The sequence below is a fragment of the Poeciliopsis prolifica genome, unplaced genomic scaffold (assembly GCF_027474105.1).
Source record: "Poeciliopsis prolifica strain line A6 unplaced genomic scaffold, Auburn_PproV2 SCAFFOLD006, whole genome shotgun sequence".
Lineage (NCBI taxonomy): Eukaryota > Metazoa > Chordata > Actinopteri > Cyprinodontiformes > Poeciliidae > Poeciliopsis > Poeciliopsis prolifica.
This window is the reverse complement of record NW_026562381.1, coordinates 16217798-16237707: the sequence shown is the minus strand read 5'-3', so window position 1 is coordinate 16237707 and position 19910 is coordinate 16217798. Positions and strand designations below refer to the sequence as shown.

The 19910-nt window shown below is 35.1% G+C and overlaps 1 protein-coding gene across 1 annotated transcript in view; it reads right to left on the bottom strand.

The window, feature by feature from the left end:
* Positions 1-19910, bottom strand: part of LOC129360476 (follistatin-related protein 5-like) — a 173942-nt gene that overhangs the window by 124790 nt on the left and 29242 nt on the right. The window contains exon 3 of the mRNA XM_055030744.1: positions 12906-12936. Coding sequence (XP_054886719.1) covers positions 12906-12936 — 31 coding nt within the window. The remainder of the gene's footprint in view (positions 1-12905; positions 12937-19910) is intronic.

The following is a 19910-nucleotide window of genomic DNA, read 5'->3' as shown; positions in this document are numbered from 1 at the left end:
TGATGTTGGTTGTGACGTTGACTGCAAACAAACAAGGTAATTAATCCAAGTTTGTCGTTTATTTAACGTTCAAAAACTACAGCGGCTGAGATGCGCCACAACAAAGGTAAAACAACCCGAACAGGTGATCAACTCAAAACCACTTGCACCTTTTTATGCTCCTTCTCTGTCGTTTAAGCACACCCGTTGCTGTGGCAACCGCCTGCGCTCCGCAAGCTGAGCAGAGATTACATTAAAAATACTCAGTCCGTTATGATATCAGGTTTCCAGGCTTGATATTTATTTCTCAATTATAAATAAGCCTCTCATGAACACAGCAGTGGTTGATTTGCCAATTTAAACTCCTGCTCTGCTAGTCAGTCGGTCTTTGAGTCTTTATTTTTGTTAATCGAACCGAAACACACTGAATTGTGCAACACCTTGTTAAAACAATTACTGATTATTAATTTTAACATGTTTTGTTGATTTTTTTTATTATTATTATTCTTTAATGAAGCTACAAACCTTTTGGATCTTAGTGAATATTTGATAAGCCTGTCAGAAGAAGAAACTCTGGCCTCAACTTTGAGGGCTAAATGTTCACTTGCTCTCTGATTTATCCCAACCACAAGCAGGTGCATCGATGAAGAGTCACATCAGCATGTTACACAAGACAGTTAAAAATTAAATTGCTTTGAGATAAAATACTTTCACATAATTCTTAACAAAAAACCTTTCAACCAATAAAGGTTTTTTTGTTGTAGTTGCTTTATTCGTAGAGATCTGAAGGGCTGTTCATAGATTTCATAAGGCAAGTGAAAGATTAATTTCCGATTGCCCTCTGTGTGGTTGAAGGCACGTTTCCGTCAGTATTGTAACTGAGGTGTTGCATTAGCTTTTGAAACAATCTTTTTTCACTTTACCATCTGATAATTGCAGAAGTGTGACAACACTTTCACTCCTGGTGGCATAAACAACTCTTGAACAATTTATGAAAATCTATTTGAGGCATGAGCTCTTTCAGCCCTTTGAAGCGGAGTAACACACTTTGTTTGAAACATTGATGATGTTGCTTCCACCCCAGTGAGCTTCTATGCAGCACTCTTCCACTAAAATCCAGAATAAAAACCTTTAAACTTGAGCATGTTCTTGCCATTCCATTTTTGGAAGTCTTTAATAATTTTTATACAGTAAAACATGAACTAGAAATAAAGCAACCTTTCATCAAACGACTGCAGTTACTATGTTTCCATATAATTTAATATTCGGTTAAGTATAAGGTTAAGCTGTCTGCAAAAAAAAAAAAAAAAAAAAAAGGTCTGAGAAAGCAATGCAGTTACCTTCATGTGGCTGTAGTAGAAATGACTAGTAATTGTTTACTTATAAATTGAAAAGCTTTACATAAAAAGAGCATCTGTATTGCAATGATTGCAAACCAAATTATGATCAATTTTGGCATTTAAATTTGATCAACCCACTGGCAATAGTGCCACATTTGCAATTTGAATAAGAGAGCAGGATTAATATTATATAATTAAAGTATGTCTGGAAGTCCACAATGTGATCTATGTGACTGTGTTTTTTTGCATCCAGTGTATTTATAAAGAACATTACATATTTATCATTACTGTATGAATCATGGCATCCCTTCTACATGCTAACCTTTGAACACCGAGGACAAATCAGATAAACTTTTGCTGCTGATATTACAGATGTAGGATGAGTTGAGCTTACAAATAAATCATCTTGTAGGTCTTTGAAAACACAAGTGACAGCAGGTGGGTAGATTTTGCAAAATGTAGTATTTAAATGCCTTCAGTCATCAAGCCATCGAAACAGACAAAAATGAAAGATCGTCCCAACAACTAAAAACTAAACTCCCTTGAAGCTTTGCTGCAAAAATGAATCAAAACTTTATAAATTAACTATCCACGGAATATCATTTAGCTTGTCAATTTTTCAGAAAGATGAATAGCTGCATCCCAGCTGTCTTCTTCATTGCTTAATAAAACATCTCCCTTGTACAGATTCTCATACTACATTGATTTACAACTTTAAATCACAGATAAGTAATTTGGCAGTTTAATCATTTATCTACTGGGAAAACAGACACTTGTGTAGATTAAACATAGTGACAAATCTCCTTCAGCACCCCTGCATGCAACATAGATTGATTTATTTATGTTTCATACATATGTGCAAAAGCAGTAAAAGGTATCAGACTATTCAGGTCTGAAATATAGAGAAGTAAAACTTTGTAACAATAAATGTCAATCTGTAGTGAATTGAAGAAACAAGTAAAGTAATGCATTACTTCCTGCTTGTGACAGCGTGTGTGTGGTTGGTTGGGTGTGTGATGTGTGTGTGTGTGTGCGTGTGTAGGTGTGTGTGTGTCGATCCCTGGATGACAGCATGTGTGAGAGAGAGGATGAGAGCACCTGGCAGCCACTTGGCAACTCTCCGTCCCATTTCATTTGCTCTCCTAATGACTGTACGTAGGCTCGGCTCTTCTCTCATTCTGTCCACATCAGGACGCAGCACTGAGAGCGTTCCCACCAACAGCCCCATTTATCACAGATTGTCGACTAATTGTAAGTACCCCACGCTTCTGACATTACTACTTCACATTACAGTGGGCTGTTTGGTATGCAAACTGCGCACAGATGAGCAGCTCATCTCCCCGTGACTGATTTTCCCATCCTGTTACAATAGCAGGTTTATTAGGCGTTTTCAGTTAAGTCTTTACAGTAATTGAGGAAAGAAATTTTGATCAGTTTTACAGTAGACTCTTCCAGCTTTTAAGTTGAAATAAGGCTGCAGTGTTACACTTTGGGGTATATAGTCACTCTTCTGTATATAGTCACTCGATGCTAAAGTTAAACATTGATGAATGCAATGTTAGGATTTCAGAATCAGAAATGGACCAGCTCTTAAACAGTTATAATGTTGACCTCCAACTTTTATCAGTTTTGTAGTTAATAAACTTCAATACCAAAGAAGTAGCTCAAATCTCCAGATTCTACATCATGTAGTAAGTGGTTTCTCCTGAGACTAAACGCAAAACTGTGAAGGAACATTTCTATTTTAATGGTTTTAGAAATGACTTGATATTCTTTGTCACCTCTGTGTCTAACAAGCAAGGACGATTCAATTACAATTATTGAATTGACATCTAAATAACAAGATTAAAAGGTGTCACATTGACACATTGAGGGTTTGTTTTCCTGGCAGATTGACTTTATAATAGTTTGAAGGTGATGTTTGACCACAAAGACTAATCGGCAGTTCAGGCTACTGAATGCAATTCTTTATAATTGATATAAATGGCAGAAATTATGTTAGTAAGACACAACTTACACAATTATACCTTGCACAGTATAATTCATACTTTGTAGAAACATATTTCTTTTCACTTATTGTGTTATGGTTTATCAGGCAAAGCACTTTGAACTACATGACATTTACAACATTTACTGGGGCAAGTCTATGTTTTACAAGGACTTCATTTTGTGTAATTCTATTTGCTTCATGGCTCTAAAGTAATAGTACAATTCTTCCATTGGATTTGTATGGTTGTTTGCTTCAAACTGAGACTTTCATCTTTCACCCTTTCACAATTTACAAATGACAGAGGCCATTTCCAAAGGCAAGCACATGTCAGCAAGAATTAAGACTTAAACTGAATGGTGAAAACATTAAAGCACACATTACTCTCGTCTAACAAAGAGCCGCAGCAAAGGACTGTTTTTGTGCAATGATGAAACGCATAAAAGACCATGTCAGATCTCAAAACATGAAAGAAGACAAATCAAAATTCTAGTTGCGTTTTTTTCTTTAATTTGCAGCTATATGCCACACTCCCTGCTGAGTAGAAGCATGCACACAAAGACTATGCATGTATAATATTTCACTTGCTTTCTTTCCACGAAAATAGTGAGACTGAAAAAGATACAATTTGGAAGCAAAGTTAGGAAACCCAAACCCCAACCAATTCCCCCTCCTCATTTAACCCGTTTCAATTTGATCCCAAACAGTCTTGGATACGAAGGTGGCTGTCACTCCTCCAAGATGATTACTGGCAGAGTTAAAAAAGCAAGTTGGATCAAGACTTCAAAGAAAATATTTATAATGTATTCCAGCAGGGAAATACACATAACTTTAAAAAGTAACAGTTAGTTTGGACACTAGATACAATAAAATAACTGAGTGGATAGTGTGGAGCTCTGGGGGGTAATTTTCATGTTTTGACACTGATGCGGTCCTGCCATTCAGATGAAAGGTGCATTAAAGTTAATGTTGGCTGAAAGCAGAAACCGACCTTCAGGATAATGTTCCTTCCTATGATTACTGCACTGACCTTCAGATGGAAACGGCAGCGCTCCTATTGCCAAGCCTTCATCATTATCTACTGTAAGTAGCAAGGGTTCATGCGGATCACTACGAATTATTGATGAATCTCAATTAGATTCGTCTCACTCCATTTAATTCTACACATTTAAGATATGGTTTGCCAAAAATTATGCTTATCAACATCCTGGGAGTCATTTATACGCTGGAGCTGAGTGTTGATGGGAATATTGTTGATCATGTTAAATATGCAGCAGGTTCTGCTTCCTTTGGCAGTCCTGATGATCACCATGACACCCATCACTCACCTTTTTTTTCCACCACCCTTGTATGTGCTATTTTCAGATGAGCCTTTTCACTTTAACTGAAAGTTCATTAAGCAACCAGAAAACCTGAAAACAAATTGCCTGTCAGAATAGTACACGGCAAAATGGCTCCTAAATGTTATTCTAATGGCCTGCTAGAGTCAGTTTATGAGAACATTAGGATTCTCCTTCATAGCCATCATAAAAACAAACTGCAAATGTTGAATGCATGTGGAGGACAAAAAATAGAAGAGGGGCTTCTGTAAAGAAATTGAAACAGATTATATTTTCCCTTTTCTTAAATTAAGTTTAAGACTATTATTCAGTCATTCATATATGCAGTAAATTGGAATGCATTAATAAAGTCAAATTATTCAATCATAAAACAAATGCCTTAAAAAAATGTGTGGTACTTTGGAAGTCAATGTCTACAAACAAACAAAAAACATTTGACTTGTTTAAAAATGCTGACTCTTGCTGCTTTTTTATCCTGGTCGACTAATTAGAATTGACTTTTATCAGGACCACAATGCGAGTGCAATTATACCCGGGGAGGAAGATGGACTGCCAATGTGGAAAGCACATTGGCAGTCCAAGCTAATTCAGAGGCTCAGGATATACTCAAGTTGCATCCATAGTGATACATTTTACAACTTCATCTGGTTTTCTTGTCTCGAACAGGAACTTTGTTGTCTTCTCATGGGACAAAACGCCGCAGTGAGACTGCTAACTGGAACAAGGAAGGAACACAACATCTGTCTTGACCTCCACTTACTGGTCACCAGTTACTTTGAGATTTCACTTTTAAATATTTTTAACAGAGCTGTCAGAGCCTTATGCATCAACTCATACTCTCAGGTTTAACCAACCGGAGACTACTGTTAGTTTCTCAGACCCATTTTACAAACTTCAGCTATGAAATACTCCAACTCTGTCACTGTGTTTTAGATGGTTTTGATTTGTTTCCATGTGTTTATTTGTCAATCTTAACAAAAGTCTAATACACATTTGTTGAGTTATCTTATGAACAGTCAATGTTCTTCCAAACAAGCTTTGCTTTGATCATCTTCATCTATCCCTCTTCCCAACACCTGAACTATACCTTTAAGGTTAAGTGGGTCAAGGGTTGCAGTTGACTTTCAGGACCAAACCTTCTTCCAGGTACGTAAGCCACAAAACCAAGAAACTAATTCTACACTTCTATCCTACAATCTCTTTTAAGATGCCTCATCCCCACATTCCTAAAAAAAAAAAAAAAGTACTTCCTCTTTCTACATAGACTTGAGTCAAACCGTATAAAGTCCATTACAAATTAAATTTTGATAATAATGTGTAGTGAGATGGAACAACAGGGAGTCAAATAATTTTGTCTGAGAAAAGCACCGAAACGCTGTGCTCTTTGGTTTAGCTGTGACAAGTTATTAAAATTGTAACCCAGTCCCAGGGGGTACTGTGCAATTTTAGAATTAATATACAATTTAGAGCTCAATGTTTTTTTTCAGCTTTTGAATTATTCATGTGTGTCTGGTATGGACTTGGGTCTGGTGGAGGTAAAATGACTGCAATGCATACAAATTAATGCATTGTGTCAGTGTATTAGAGAAGAGGAGACGACACAGATTAGGAGGACAAACATTATGCATGGCAGCAAAACAAGAAGCTTGGACTGGTGCAGAGGTTACACCTCAACAAAGCGGCATAATAAGAATACTCAAAGATGATAAAAGGTTGTTTAAAGGTGTCATGATGTGTCTTTGGGAACATGCAACCAGTGATCTTATTCATGTTCTGTTTAACTGATTGTACTATAAACATTCAGTCCATAACATGATTTTCATTGGAAGCAATCTGATGGCTTCCTACAATAATTTGATTTCTGAGATGGGCTGAAAAACTGTTTGGTTTCATGAAAATAATAATGTATAATTAAATTCAAGGAAAAGTTCTGTTGTGAACTGTAATGGAGATAGGTCAGATTATACAACTGTTCATAAACCAATCCATTGTAAACTACTAGAAAAAAACAACTTCTTAGGACCTGATCTCTATTACATAAAAAGATGACATTTCTGTATATTTCTTTTGATGAATATTTCTTTAGAATCAACTAAAAGATAAAAATTTTAGGGATTTTGAAAATAATTAACTCAAAGAAGTTCTCTATAAAATCAATAATTACATTTATCTGGAATCAACCTAATAAATGTAATTATTTATATTTATATCCATTTGGAGACATGTAATAATCTCTTTAAAGATTACTAAAGGAAAATAATGTTTTTATTACAATACAACAAAACTACCCTGGGCAGTTGCCCATGTCACCCATATCAGAAACCGACACTGTGTTATAAACCCAATGAGAAAAGGATTCTGCTGCCTTAAGTTTAGATGAAAACCCAATTTCTGAGGTTCTGGTTTAATTCAAAGTTTTCTAAATCTCTAAATTAGAAAAGTTGCTTTGACCAGAGCCTACAGAGACATTTCTATGTGACCTGGAGACCAAAAGTTAAGATACATGGAAGATCACTCCAACTCAAATTTAATTTTTACTTGTTAAAATTCAACAATGAAAAACAAACTTCAGTTGTTAACTTGGCGCATATTCACAGCAAAAATGCTTTCAGTGAGTCTTATTTAACTAAAGCAACATCCCCCCTACCTTCCTTTTCAAAGACTTACAACCAGAAATATAAGACTATATAATCATTGACCCTCATGAAAATTCTTGATGCAAGGAGAAGAACAAATATTTTGGTTTAGTGTTCAACATTACTCTGGACAAAGCAGCGTTTTATAAATGACAGCACAATTACACTGATTTGATGTAGTAATTTGTCTAGAAAAATATCTTCATCTTTTCTGAATGAGCAGTTGAAAACTTGCTTTGAACTTTGAATGTTTATGAACCCCAGCTCTGGGGTTCTCTGGTCTTAATTCAATAACTGACTAGTTGTGTTTTCTGCAGCTGTGCCTGAGTAAATTAAGTCCATTGATTATGTAGTTTCATTTTTCTGGTTAACTTCTGTAAGTCTTTACAAAGTAAGGAAGAGGAAATATTGGTTTAGTTAACAGGCTCACTCAAAGCATGTTTTCTGTGAATATGTAAACATTTCTGTTTTATGATCTTTCATTTATACACTTTTCATTCAGAGAATGACCATCGTTGGATTTTTATACATATAAAATAAGGGCAGAAGATCATTTTAACAAGTTCCGCTGGGTGTTTGATATAGCTAAAAATCAATCGATCTGTAGGAAATTTCCTTTCAATTGCAGCCTTGGGTCTTGTTGAAGATTTCATAACAAGCTAAACTTTTGTGGTGCACACTGGGACTCCAATTAGAGCCCCAGAAAATGGCTGTATTTGTTGGTTTTCTGCATTTCTTCAATCTAGCATTTTGAAAATGTGTTCTCTTTGGAAAAACAGAAAAAATAAATCTATTTGTCAATCATTAATTTTTTAATTGCTTCAAATTGAAAAAGCAAAGCAGAAATACCTCTGCTTTGCTCTGCTGTGATAGTTTATCACAGCCTAAATGAAACAAAAATCTGAGGCACGTTCATGGATGAAAAGATAAATATTATCTATTCAACTACAACACCAGAGGCTTCGTTTTTAGCAGGAACTATTCCAAGAATGCCATGCTCTCTAGTCAGTTCACCCTTTTCAGAGAGACTGGAGTTCATCTTTGAGGGAAAGACAGTTTTTAGTTAAAAAATAAAGATTCTCAGCATTGTGCTAGTTGTATTCTTTTAACTGCTGAACTTAGAAAGGTGAAAAGTGTCTTTTCTGGCTGGCCTTGTTTGTCATCAGAAAAATTTATATTTTGAACTCTAGAAAATCTTTTTGTTGTCAATTTAAAATGCAGGCATATGACAACAGCTTGCAAACCTTACGTTTTAGTCAAAAGTTGACCCTGCAGTATAAAAGTAAGAGGTGTTAAATAAAAACAGGCCTGAATTATTTATAACCTCTGCACCGTTCTCACTTTCTAGGCTGGAAATGTGTTTGCTGAAAACTGGCCAAAGTTTTCCCTGCTCTCAGCTTACAGAACATAGTGTATTGAATTGAATCACTGAAGACAGCTGGGGCCGCCCTTTATGATAATGCACCCTCTACAATTACTGCTTCGACCTTCCCTGGTGAAGAAAAATGGGGATACAGTCCGTTCATTTAGCAGCCCCTTCAAACACTCAGTGGCAGCTCTGTTGGACCGCTGGACTACCTTTTGCCCTCCACTGACTTTTGTTGGGAGGAGACAGAAAATACATTAGACAGGTGACAGAAAGATGAATTAGATGTATTTGTCAACCAACAAGAGGACATGAGTGCATTAATTTTTTGTAAACAAAAAAATCCACTTATTGATGGAACTGGTTGGAAACATTGGTGCCAAATACAGATTTGATTAATTGTTTTGTCCGCTGAAAAGCAGATTTTTTTTTGTTTCTTTCGGAGGTGAAGGCAGAGCTCAGATTTGGCATATTTTCCCTCATTATACTACTGTGTTCAGAAAGTGAAAAACTGTAGCCTCTTCCAGAAGTGTAATTCATACCGTTTTACTGCAGTGACCTCTAAGCATCAACACTACTACATGTTCTGTTTTTATGTCAAGTTACAATTATTGCAAGAAGAAAGGGATTCAGTTTGACCTCAGCTATGTTTTTATGCATTTCCATCTCTAACTGTTGTCCACACATTTTACAGGAACTGTGCAACATACTGCTAATCCCAGATATTCAGACATACCATTACACTAAATCTTTAAATGCCATGTCCTGTTCCGAGGTCAGATACGATTTTTCAAACTTTGTTAGAAGTTAAATGCCAGAGTAATGAGCAAGATATGTTTTCATAGAATCATTAATTAGTTTATACACACTGTAATGCCTACATTTTTAAACAGCTTAGAAAAACCCAAATGAGGATGTCATGGCTTTTCAAGTCTATGAAAGGTTATTTTCACAACAACATTTAGTTAAATTAAGGCTCTCCTATGAATCTATTTTAAAGGCAAAACCTGCATCACACTGCCTCCTTCTGGGACATCATGGAAAAATCTAAAGAAATTAGCCAAGTTAAAGACATGCTAAAATCTCACTCAGAAGAAATCATTACTTCCTTATAAAAATTACCGGATCATCAAAAAATCCGAATTTCAGTTTAAAAAGTAACTAAGGGACAAAAACAATAAGAAATTGGCCATTTCATTAGTCAATCAATATGGTCAATCAACTTCAGATTAATGACTTCCCAATCAATAACTGCTAACTCATACATTTGAAGGAGAAAGGGCTGAAACTTGTAAACCTGAGCGTATTATACTAGCTGTTAAGTAAGTAGCATCATTTTGTGTGGGTGTTTTGCTGCAGGAGGGACTGGTGCACCTCACAAAATGGCTTTGTGATGAAAGTATATCACGCAGAAATGAAAAAGGCAAAAAGATAAAGAAAAAACTGGAAGGAAGTTCATATTTGGGCCTAAATGGGTCTTCCAAATAGTTAATGATCCTAAGTACATCCTCAGAGTAGCTTCAAAATCAAATGTCTTTGGTAGAGTTGAAATGTGCGTGGAATTCAAGTAAAAAAATCTGACTAGGTTCTATCAGGACAAATGTACTAAAGTTACTTGCAAGTTGTTGTGATGTGTCAATTCAACCAAGTATGCATGTTAGAAAGTTCTAAAAACTAAGAAATTCTCACAGTTAAAAAAAAGTTGGTAATTCTGATTGAATAATATGTTTTTTTCACACAGTGGGGAATAAAAAGTTCTCTCAAGCTCATATTTGATAAAGATATGTTTTTTTGACGATGCATGTGGCCCAGAGACAGCATTATCAGAACAACATAGAAAAAACCAAGGACAGATAAATATAACACAGAAATAACACAATGATAAATATGTCACTGAACACAAGAGCAGAACAAGGACAGGAAGGATAAGACATTTCTGTTTATGCACTTTCTATTTTTGCTAATCTACACTGGGTTCTCAGATAATTATATTCAAACAATTAAAAAGGGTCATTCACTTTGGAAGGAAAACTCGGGTATAAGGCTGGATTACATGGAGTTGTCGTGGAAGCTTGGAGATAAAAGATATATATACATAAAAAAAAGGCCACTAAAACCAGAAGATGACTTCAGGTTTACTCCAACACCAGTACAACTGTGCCTCTTTCTCCCATTTAGTTTCACAACATTTATGCATTAAAACTACTTGCTATTGGCCTCAACTGGAAGCAAAGAAGAATCCAATTATGCTGTACTCAATTTGTCTCAGAACTTGGAACTTAGATTTGGGAATCATGTTGCGCCGAGTTCAGCTTGCACAATGTACAAATCAGAAAACCAGCCGGGATTGGGATGATAAAAATATGTCATTTTATGCATTCAAATTCTAAAAAGAAACTTGCTCATAAATAAATACATAAATGAATAAAGTACAGTATTAGGTCTGCCTCTTGCTCTAAGTGATCCAAACACACTGCAAATAAACTGATCATTTCTGCGACCTTGACTATGATAAGTATAGCCATAATTAATTCAAGGTTAGTTGGGAGCCTCTCACTTTCCAAGTTGTAATTCCAAGTTTATTCAGACTTGGAATTTAAAATTTCCAACTTCAGATTTTAATTCAAGACAGAAATACAGGAAGGTTGAATTTATGAAAAGCACAAATCTGCACCCTAAGGAATTTTGTAAACATGTAATGGATTTGTTTTTTAACTGCGTAGTTTAATGCATTTATGACAGAACATTTAAAATTCAAAATGTGCATTAAGAATATTGAATCTGGTCCCACAAAACAACCCCAGAAAGTATTTACTGGTACATCCTCTGACTGCTAACTCTGGAAATGATGAAGGGAAGTTTTAGGAATAGAGGAATTATTTTTGGCTCCCAGGCAGTAGGATGGAAGAGGCACTGAAATTTTAAAATGAATCAAAATCTATAAAATCTTGAGTCCAGTCCACAGTCTTCTTCCTGAAATACTTTACCAGAAATTAGTCATGGAAGTATTTAAGATTAATGTGAACTGCTACTTCTTTCACTTTATTAGATACGTATGATTTTACTTTGTCTTCTCACAGTATTTGCTTCCTTAAAATGTTTCTAGAAAGTGTATTTTCAACACTTTTGGATTATTTGACCTTCGCAGAATGAATTGTGTGCCTCAAGCTGACAAAACATTTTGTTATTAAATATAATCTAATTTATTTCTGAACTTTGAATGTTTCACACCTATTTTTTTTCCACAATGCATGCTGAGCACACCACAAATGCTTCAACTAATTTAAGAAAACCTCAGGCTGAAAATAAAATGCAGAAAAGCACTGAAATGATAACTAAATGGTGTCACACTGGTATTGCTGAACTTTGTCAACATTTAACAAAAATGCTGAAAGAAAAAGAATGGCAGCTATATAATTCAAATCTCTATAAAGTAGGTACTTCGTATGTGAATCAAACAGGAAACTCGTGCAAGAATGATGATGTTTGTGTCTGTTTAAGGCCTAACACCGCTGAAGTCCAAGCTTTTAATACAGCACAAAACTCTGGTGTGAGGCAGATTTTGGCCTACGTGATGAAAAAAGAATAATGAAAACTTGGAAAAAAAATTGTACCACAGACGATGAGGGGACTTGAATGCATTAACCTTTTGATTTTGTCGACATGCGACAAGCTGATATCATTTTGTCAAATTGACCGATTTAGTTGGATACCAGCTTGTGCTCAAAGGCTTTTTGGTAAAATTGGCCCATCATAATCCCAGACATCTGCTTGGCGTCCCAATAACAGCATACTGAAACGATCTTTACCAGGAACTATTGATGAAACTTTCCATATTTGTAGTTGATCTGTTGTGGTTATATCAGCTGCATCCCAAGAAGCCGCAGCATTTTCTGTGGCTAATTCAGTCAATGAGAATCAACTGCTTTGTGGAAAAAAAATTCCACCAAAAACATTGATAATGATGACTTTTTCTGATTTTATTTGTTGGTTTTGAAAAAGAAAAAACTGTAGACATCACTAATTCTATTAACATATGAATCATAAACATTTGGTCTGGGCAGTCCTACTTTGAGGTGTACAAAAACTGTAATAGCTTTTCAACTCGAAACTGCTTCACACAAACTTAGCACAAAAAATAAAGTTTTGTAGTAGATGTTTTTTGCCTGGAGTGACCTCAACTAGATAACAGCCACACATTTTGTACAAATGGAGTCACGCATCAATGAACAGGAAAGAAGGCAGGTGGAAACTCACCTTTTACCCGCAAGCTCTCCGGGATCCCATCCTGATGGAGTAAGAACAAAACAAATTATAATAAGCACAATAAAATACACCACTTTCAAAATCCTGATATATGAAAGAACATGTCTGAATACAATTTCTGTGGCACAAATGAATATACAAATTCAATCATTGACCCGTTATGGCAAAGTTCTTTCAGCATGCAACACAGCAAATAATTGAGTTGTTACTTCTTTGCACCGTTCTCACTAAAGCCCAAGGATTTCAACTTAAACAAATCTACTGCATTTTCTGGTTCAAAGCTGCTGGAAGAACACTTTTTGTTATAAAGGTCCTGTTCAGATCCAATTATATGATGAAAAATAGGTTTATGGCTATAATTACCTTCCAATTTCTTTTGCAGCATTCAAGTTATTTAGCAATTTTTTTCTTGACACTTTTCTTCTCAATTGTTTGTAACGACAAATATTTGTTTTGCACTGCTCCATCTTGACAGCTTAAGCAGCAGCCTTGTTTTTTTCATTGTTTTATTGAAAATCCGCATGCAGTCTTTGCTGTAGCTCCTCCACAAATGGAGGGCATACAGTGCAATAGATTTTAAAGGGATCTATACTGAAGTAGTGTATACATGTCAAGTTTATCTCTTGACATATTAATTTGTGGCCACATTAAGCATCATCATCTATAAATGTTTATATCAGACAGGTAGTCAGATATACAATGACCCAAGTATTTGCAAAAAAAATTTGGATATTCTGTTTCTTCCCCACTTCTGACAATCAAAATATTGTCAAATTTTCAACCATGTTGAGACCAGACCCTCCATATAGTTGATGAGTAGCACTATATGAGCAAAGCATCACTGAATCATCTGCATCCAACAGTCACCTATATCGTCTCCAACTGCACATCCTGTTCCATAATTATTCAGTAACTTTGATACATCATCCATACAGACAATTATAAACACTGAAGAAGCAGACACTCAATTATCCCTTGTTACATGCACTGACTGAGCATAGCAAAAAGATAAGATTTTTACTAATAATTTAAAATATTTGTCTGCATATAGTGTATATAATATAATTTATATAATCAAATATATATCATATATTTATGTATTAATATATAAACCATATATATTTATATATGTGGAACAAAAAAAAATTTGGAATCACCTGTCATATAAGTCTGTACAACATTTAGATTTAAATTTATCAACAGTAAAGACAAAACCTTCTATGTTGTTTAAAAATAATCCTCTTTTTCCTTCAATAAACCGTCTATGGCATTAGGCTGATAATCATCGCCATTTATTTATCATGCATGAGGAGACTGGGCTCATTTCTGTTTGTTTTTCTCAGTCCGCTTTTAGCTATTATGTTTTTATGCATGATTGTTACCTTTACATTTGCCATTTTCTCATACTCACTCACACTTTATCTTCTAAACTATATGACCAGAAATTTGACAATAACCAGAATAATCTTTGCTTGAAGAACCGTGACCACGGTACTTTAAGTCAATATTCGTTGGAAAACCTCCACATTTAGATGCTATATAAAGTTGTGGAAAAATGTTTACATCAAAGTTAAAGAAGAATACATATTAGACTTCTCTTCAGTGGAATCTTGATAGTTCATTATTCTTGAAAAAAAGTCTTTACTAGTTCTTGCAGGGAATTATTACAGAGAGGATGGATGCATTTAGCAATGACTCTACAGTCAGCAATAGACCAGAGAGTCTGCCAAATACAACCGAATTAGCCAGTTCTAAGGATTTTTGCTTAATATTTGTGTAATGTATTGACATGAACTAAGTGGTTGGAAGATAAATTGGACTCAGTGAAGCTAAAGTTTAGAAATATTATATATTTTCCTGAAGTTATGCTGCAATAGTGTTGTAACGTCTTAGTAGAAAGGTATCTGATAGGATTGCAAGTGTGGAACTGCTGCAGCTAATCAAATTCTAATAAGAGTCAAAAACACCCACAGAAATTGAGTTTTAATATTCAAGTTTTATGTGTAGACTTCCTAAAATAACACTGTTTATGCTCTGCTGGCAACATATTAATCACATTTACAACTAAATTTAGAAGTATTTTAACACACCATGAAGACTTAGGAACAACTTTTACATTTTGGGAACAAAAGCTGCATCTAAACTTATTAACTGAATTAAATAGATAGAGGTGATAATTAAAACCAAACCCAAACTGGCCCTGAATTAAATCGTTTGGAACCTGGGAAACCAATTACAAGAAAAACAGAAGAGGACCAAGTTGGCTTTTTTTTCATAATCCACTGTTTCTATTTACTAAATCAACATGATGCAATAAACAAAACATTATGAACGGTAACAACCTTCTCCTGCCAATCATTTCCTTTTTTTCCCCAAAACATTGTTAAGAAAACAACACAACAGGAAGAGGAGCAGAAAGTGCCTGTTGCTCTTTGGACCATGCTGGTTCCCCCACAAGAACTCTATAGGAGATGACATTTAGATTTGCACTACAGGAAAGAAAGACTTCAAAAGGGGCTCATTTGCATATTGCAGACTGTGTTCACACTTTATTTGTTTAAAAAGAATGATTTCCCCAGAGCCACTGGCAGCCTTGCCTCCTCTGCCCCCTGAGACTCTGCAGACATGGAAACACCCAGCTGCACAACTTCTGTTTCATCTGCCCTGTAACAACTGTTCGTCTGACCAACCACGTCCATCTCCACGCCTTGCACATCATCTCATTCCTGCAGGCCTTCTGTTCTATTTGTCGTTCTCATCAACTGCTTCTGGTCTGATGTTCTCCACAAACGGTGTTCTAGTGTTTCTACAAATACAAGATAACTGTTTATCAAGTCCAAAATCAGTCCAGCCATTTTCTAAATAATCCTGGGGAACTCCATGCTTCCGTTTGCTGACAAGATTTATGGATATGGCACTTTCATCTTCCAACAAGACTTAGCAAAGGTAACACCAAAATGACCAAGACCTGCTTACATCACCATTGTGCTGAATGAGTGAGCAAAATCAATTCACTTGGCCGTAAAAAGGGAACCTGTCAGCTTTTATCAATAATAAGTTGAGACAGGACATCCACAGGCTGAACTAATTCAGTACCAGTATTTATTAGAAAAATAAACAAATGAATGAAAGTTTTTTTAATTTTTTTTTATTAACCATTTGTTGTAATATTGTAATTTTCTAAAAATTCGTAGGGCTTGACTTTGCTGCAATTAAAATGACGAGAACATGAAACATGTTACTGTGTGAATTAAATCTGTACAAGTTTCACTTTTTTGAATTTAATTGCTAAAATACATTTACAGTTGATGAACAAAAATGTATTGACATAAAAAAATAGATATGGAACTTGGAATTGTACATTGTGCTGCGAATCAACTTCAGTAACGTTAAAGATAAAAACAACTTTCTGATGTCTGTACTCATCAATCCATTTCTCACTCGAGTTTTTTTTGGTTTCTTTTGTTCCCAACCTCTTTATTTCAATCTCATTTCCTCTCAGCCTACTCCCAGGGGATAACCATGTCACTGGTTATCCACCGCTAATCTAGATTTGCCATGTGGCTAAGCCAGAGCTGGATTGTGGGGCTTTGCACTCAGTTGTCCTTGCCTCCATTTTGTTTGTCCTGACATAATAGCTTGATCTGAAAGCGACAAACTCGCAGAAATTGCTTTCCTGTCTTGTGTCAAGCAAGGCTTGCAGATTTTTCTAAATTGTAAATTATGGCTAACCTCCCATGACAAGGCAATATTAGACTATCGAGTCTATATCATTCAAGGTCTTGCAGGAGATGTCTGAGAACAGAAATTATCACTTTGTTTGATATATAACCAGTTATGATTAGCAGACAGGATGTGTGTCCTACACCTGACCCAATGTGGTGGGATAATTTTTTTTGAAACAGCTACAGCATGTGACCAGATGTTTATGGCTGAGTGACTCTTGGTGATTGAAGTCATTGTGGGGAGGCTTGTGAGGTCATGTCTGATCCTGTTATGCCCGTCACACACCGTCCTTCAAAGCAAAGGGAGGGACAAACCAACAGCAAACTTCACAGAGACGACCGCATTCCCCATAAATGCATTTTCTGTCATTGCAATTCAAAGTGATAAAAAATGTATATTTGTAATCAGATTTGCATGCAAAAACGGGGTTTTAAAGCTAGACGCTGTATAATCACACAATATTTTTCATTTCCAAACGTTTACCCTGCTCATATTGGCTGTATTGGCAAGTCACTGACCTCAGCTTCCCTGCAATCTAGCCAACGGTTAGAGGCAACAAAGGGACATGGCATGATTCAGAGAAAGAGCTTCCAGTGTGGCATAGTCTTTCACAAGGAGTTTACATTTCTACAGCTCTGACAGGCAGATAGATGAGCAGAGTTTACCTCCATCCCCTCACAAGACAAATTATGGTAGTATGCAGATGCTGTAATGACATTCCTCTGGGATGTAATCAAAGTGCCTAACGCATTAATTTCATTCGAGCAGAAAAGCAAATAAATCATTTTTGTAACTTTGTGTCAAATTCCAGCAACATGCTGACATAAATTCATTATGAAAATTACTTTTTCACAACATTATGAAAAAAATAAAGTCAAACAACAAATTTGTGGTGGGAGGTAATCTTATCCAAACGGGATGACATAATAAAAAAAGATATTTGTAATAAACTGTTATTTAAATGACCCGCACCTTTCTGTGTGGCTATTTTTTAAACTTTCCTTCTACGAGTCGATGGAAACCTGACTGACACAGCGCGTTGTCTCTAATTAAACAATGTAAATATTTGTCTGTCAGCCATGCCTATTTAAAGTATTATCCTTTTTGCACAAACATTTTTTTGCTTTATTATAATTTATTGTTAGTATGCATATTTACAGTGTCTGTTCTCAATAATAATGGAAAGCGAGCAATTATAATTACTCAGCTGAACTACAGAACTTAAAAATGCATTTTTTTTTTAGCTCCCTGCTTAATTGTGTATTAAACTTGTAAAAGTTTGGTCCCCTCTACAAGCCTCGCCTGTCTTTGACCATCTGTCTCAAAGTAAGCAAGGCTGAGTAAGATACCAACATCCTGCTAGTTTCATATACATGTTAAATTGATGAGAGAATAAATTTGTTTCAACAGAAAATATAATGAGTAGAAAGAAAGACGTAGGTTCTACTGGCAGAAACAACGATTCTGACCAGAACAAAGGGAGTTCATGTGACTGATAACATTATTGTCCAAAATAAACATTACAAGATAAAACAAAAAAAAAGTAAAATAGTCATACATATGAAAAGAGGCAGAATACAGTTTAAGATACCTATAACATCAAATAGATTTTAATATTTAGAGGACTCTATCCATACATTGAAGGTATATTTCCAAATCCAGAATACTTAAATAATTTTGCTTCACTTCATTTTATTCCAAAGTGAAATTCATTATTTTTTATATTTCCTCAGACATGAAAAACATGCCTTTAAACAGTAAAAAAAAGCACAGATCAGCTAAGTCAAGGGCTATGTTCAATATTTGAAGTCAAAATGGAAAAAAAAAGAAAATTCAAACAGAAAGATCTGACTTATTTTTTAAAGTCAAACTTATGCTTCAAGATTGATTTTAAAAATATGTCTTAACATTTTTTTGTATTTTCTCCTTCCACTGAAAGCAATGCTTTTTGATCCATTTTCCATATTCCTACCCCTATAAGAAAAGTGTCTCATTTCACCAGAGCTCATTTTTTGGGGGAGAATCTGCAGATGTTGGTAACCAAACACTTCTCCCACAAGATCCGCTACACTTTAAAGCACTGATAGAGAAATGTTCCATCTCTGAAATCCTCTGCCAAATCCTGTGCACATGAAGCAAAGTAAATCACATTACCTTCTCCACAGATTTCAAAGTAAACACTTTCCAAGATATAGCTATGAAAGTCTGTGAAACATTTTTTTTCCCTTTGACTTAAACTTGAATATATGAGCTAAGTAGAAACACAAAGTAGTGACAAGATAATTGAGATGAGGTTTACATTAATCACCATTTCAGACTATATTCAATGCAAAAGCCACATAAAAACAGAAAAAGAGCATTTATGTCTCTTCTTGCTTAACATCACTATCTGACAGATATTTGAAATTTTATTACATTGAGAATATGTAATAATGCAAGTTTCAATCTTGCTTTTTAAAAAAGCCTTTTCCACCTTTTATGTCCTTTTCAGTGGTTCTTCTAGTTTAAAGGACGTTTCTTTCATGGAAGTCCACAAAGCACAGAAATTTATTGACCCAAAACAATTTTATAGACTTTGTTGTATTGTTAAGAAAATCCCAAATTGTTAAGGTTTCATAGCTGCATTATTTCTAAGCTTTTTACTAATGATGACAAAAGTAATAAAGCTTTGACAGCATTGTGCTTCCATGTTTGTTTTGGTTTAAATGGAGTTCCTCAAGGCTTATTTTTTGACACTTTTTATTTTCCATTTTAATAAGTCCACTGGAAACAGTATTTTTACAACTGAAGTGTTGCAGACAACAATAGCCTTTAATCAGTTGCCTCTAAAGACAGCAAAGAACTTTAAAATGCCCTTTAACTGCTGCAGACTTTACTATGTGGATTAAAGCATTCAAATGTCTGTTTTTAAGACATCATTAAAATAGTTTACACAACTTCTTACCAATATGGAGATCTCATTGAGTGTAATCAATGTGAGACTTGAACACAGCTATTTACACTGGGATTTTTTTCCCAGAATTAGTATTAAGCTGAAAAGAGCTGAATGCTGGACATTATCTGTAAGAAAACAATTTTCTCAGGTTATTTCTTGAAATGTTTTTGATTATGGTAGATGAGGAAAAACAAGCATGAGTCCTGCTTCCTTTACTTTCAGTTTTAGATTCTGTGCATCAATGCTCTTTAGTTTTATAATGAATCTGTTATTAAGCTGCGTCTCTCACCATGTCAGCTTCAAAATATTTTAAAGAAAGTCTTATTTTAGGCTTG